Source organism: Microcaecilia unicolor, chromosome 5 (genome assembly GCF_901765095.1).
Source record: "Microcaecilia unicolor chromosome 5, aMicUni1.1, whole genome shotgun sequence".
Classification (NCBI taxonomy): Eukaryota; Metazoa; Chordata; class Amphibia; order Gymnophiona; family Siphonopidae; genus Microcaecilia; species Microcaecilia unicolor.
The window spans coordinates 158,180,635-158,184,080 of NC_044035.1; the positions used below are offsets into that span (position 1 = coordinate 158,180,635).

The following is a 3,446-nucleotide window of genomic DNA, read 5'->3' on the forward strand; positions in this document are numbered from 1 at the left end:
AATACTGGTGCATTTGCACAGGAGTGTGAGGCCTGGAGAGCACAGGGGAAAGTGTTCCAGGGTACCATTTACATCCCGGCTGAGCTGCCTATGACATGAACCAGTGCCTCAGCCCACTTCTGGAGGCCACAACGGAAACATTTGCAATTTCTGCTGTGCATATTACTGATGTGATAAGGCCAAACTGAAAACAAGTTGGAGGTATGGGGCTCTGGGGAGGCTTAGCCCAGAAAGTTTTGCTCTATTTTTATCACTTATGTGTATTACAATTAATTACTGAGCCTGGTTTTAACAAACTCCTTTTGACATGAGCAGACCACAGAATTAAATAGCCCTTCCCCCTGTGATTCTCTCCTCCCCCCCCCCCCCCCCCAATCATCTGCATTGGATTCTTTTACCATGCACTTGTTCTAGTGATGAATAGCTACAATGTCCCACCACACTACAGCCAGACCGAAGCCCTCCTGAACTGTGATTGCTTTTGATACAATATAGAATTTGAAGGCTATGAGCCTGTTGTTAGGGTTTGGAAATATAGGTTACAAGTCTCAACTGAGCTGCATCTGCAGCAAATTCTTATACAAACCTCAGTCCTGCTATGATTTGAGTGGAAAGATACTGGGCTTAAAAACAACAACATGCATTTAGTTTATTGCTAGTCTAGGATACACAGTGTAGAAGGGATTCATCACATTTTCAGACTGAGCCAGGACAGTTCTTTGGCAAAACACTCCTTTACTATACAAAGAGACAGCACAAACATTTTTAAATGAAGTCTGTTTATTAGAAAATATAAAAAAAAGAGCACATGGTGTGGATTGCATACTTGAACATCAAGCATATTTGTGTAAATATCAATGAAAGCACTTTATACCATTCAGGAAACAGCAGTTTACAAATGAATCAAGGCAGCACATTTATTTTCTTTGTAAAAACCTTGGTTCTAACCGAGTGAAGTTCTCGTTTCACCAAAGTAAAATGCCAGTGCAGTGCTTGCCACAGCAGTTATGAAGGAGGCATACAGCAGTGCTTTGGGTTCTTTCCCCCCCCCCCCCCCCCCCACAAGCTTTTGTCAGAGGTTAATAGTGCAACATGTAATTTGGAAGCTGTCCCAGCAGTTCCCCTGCTGAAGGAAGTGCTGCAACTCTCTTAAAAACACTGGTTTAAGTGAGGCACAGAGCTTGCTAGCAGCTCAGTAAACATCCAGCGTCTGGCCGTACCAAGAGCAGACCAGCTGCCCTCAATAGCCGCCCCCCCCCCCCCCCCCAAGAGATGCCAGGAAAAAAGCAAGCAGGATTGGAAAGGGGTAAATAGCTACCAGTCACTTGGGTATTCCTAGCATCTTTTGCCCTTGACAGTTATTTCGTTTGTCACTTTTTGCCTCTCTGAATACTGTGAATCCCAGACCTGTTCAAATTGACTCCTAAGAAAGATCTGATGCTGTACACCAGGATACAAAGAGTAGCAGTTGCCACGTTTTTAAGATTTTTTTTGTTTGTTGGTTTAAACCTTACTATATAGCACCATATACTTCACAGATCGAGCATTTTTCTCCAACAATTCACTTTGATCTTTTCCTCTCCAACAGCAGCATATTTGTCTCCTACTAGAGGTTATGGGGTGGAAAACTCTGAAAAAGCTTCCGATCAACAGAAAGCTTTTCAGGTCAGTCTGTACCGTAGTCAGGCTAACACTCTTCCACCAGCAGTTCTTCTGAGCTATACAGCTTCTTTTTAAGGACCATGAATCCCGGCACAAGGGTTGGCCTAGAACTCAAGAGGCCCTGGAGCCGGGACCAGAGCCTGGAGTCCAGCCTGAGCAGCAGAGTCAGCTGGAAGGTGGGAACTACTGATGGATCCACGGTCAACTGGGCCACACTGTGACACTCCTTCATGTGTGCCACACATAGATCGATCAGTGCCCCCCTCAGCCCACAGGGTTCACTGAACGACAGGTGCATCAGTTCTTGGCCTACAAGTTGAAGGAGCTGGTCTGGGATGAGCAGTCCAGAGCATCTCATGGCACTGATCTTTGCTTTTGCCAGGCAGCGTTGGATTTTCTTTAGCAGGTGAGAACAAAGCAAGTCATCTTCAGGGTCACTTAACAGGTCACAGTCCAACAGGGAAGTGTTATCCAGAACCTTAGTATCTGCAAGAATTATGGAAGCAGGTTATTACTAAATGCATCAATGTGTTTTACATATTGTTAAACAGGCAAGACATTCTGTGATTAGTTGTGGGTTATCTGACTTCTCCTCTGATATAATACATTCTATTAGTATGAAACAGGGCAGCCCAACAACTAGGCGGTTGCCTAAGGCAGCGAGCGGCTGCATTCAAGACAAAAAAATAGATCCTTACAGCCAATGCGTACTTTCACCTGTACAAAGTGTAGGCAATTTTCAGATGGCCCATTTACCTGGGTAGGTGCCTTTTAAAAACTGCCCTCATTTGTTTGTGTAATTCTCACAAAAAAAAAATTCTTATATGACCAATTTCTACAAAGAAAACGAAACAAACGAAAAGCAAGGATCTGTTAGATTCTAGCTAGTTCCATTGCCTTAGATAATAATACTCAGTCCTCACTCACCATCTTCGGAGTCGCTGAGGGACTCGCAGTCCGAGCTCGGGAGGCTGCCACCGTGCTGGTAGGTGCCATCAAAAGAGAATCGCCGCAGCGAAGAGTCATCGTCCGGGGAAGGGGGAAGAGACCCAGAGAGGCTTTCCCACAGTGCTTGCATTGTTGAGGTACCGTCTGAAGAATCGAGTGCAAGAGTGCTGTAAAAGAAAAGACAGAAAGGCAACTCAGTTATTAACTCTATCAGCAAGAGGAACAAGAACCTAGGCAGCGCAGGAGAGACGAGTGGCTTGTGGTTAGAGTTGAAAAAAATATCCATTCATACTCCATATACACAAAAGTAGTAGCAGGCCACAGGACATGAAAAACAACGATACGCACTACGTCTAAGAAGTAAATGCACGAATAAGAGATTCATCGTTATCGGTATAAAACGAAAATCTAGATACTTTAGATTAAAGTACTCACAGTGCCGGAGCTACTGCTGCTCGCAAGTGCTGGAGAACCAAAGCGAGACTCCCTATTCTCTCTCACCTTCACCTGCCTAAACCTACTGACACTAGAGATTACGCCTCCTCTTTCTCTTATATAGGCAAGTCGCTGGGGGCCCGGTCCGAGAGTGACCAATCAAAACAATTAACCGCTGAGGCTGCGCCCATCGGGCGGTGCTATGTGTCACCCGTGCTACCAATCAGCGTCCGGCGCACGTTCCAAACGTTCTATCCTGCCTAGTTACAACTTCTCCAGAGCCCGCCCTCGGCAGGCTGATGCAAAGAGCCAGTTTGTTGAGGAAGAGGCCGGGACTGTTTATTGCTTTACAGGAGCCGGAGCGTGGGGGGAAGGGGCACGCGAGCAAGGCGAAGACGTGC

At 45.8% G+C, this 3,446-nt stretch overlaps 1 protein-coding gene across 1 annotated transcript; it reads right to left on the reverse strand.

Annotated features, from left to right (window-relative positions):
* Positions 1–1,044: 1,044 nt before the first annotated feature.
* DDIT4 (DNA damage inducible transcript 4) lies at positions 1,045–3,125 on the reverse strand. The gene is made up of 3 exons (XM_030204903.1): positions 3,046–3,125; positions 2,590–2,777; positions 1,045–2,148 (listed from the first exon to the last, which is right to left on the reverse strand). The coding sequence occupies exons 2-3, from the start codon at positions 2,738–2,740 to the stop codon at positions 1,688–1,690; spliced, it is 612 nt and encodes a 203-aa protein (XP_030060763.1). The 5' UTR covers positions 2,741–2,777; positions 3,046–3,125; the 3' UTR covers positions 1,045–1,687.
* Positions 3,126–3,446: the final 321 nt, after the last annotated feature.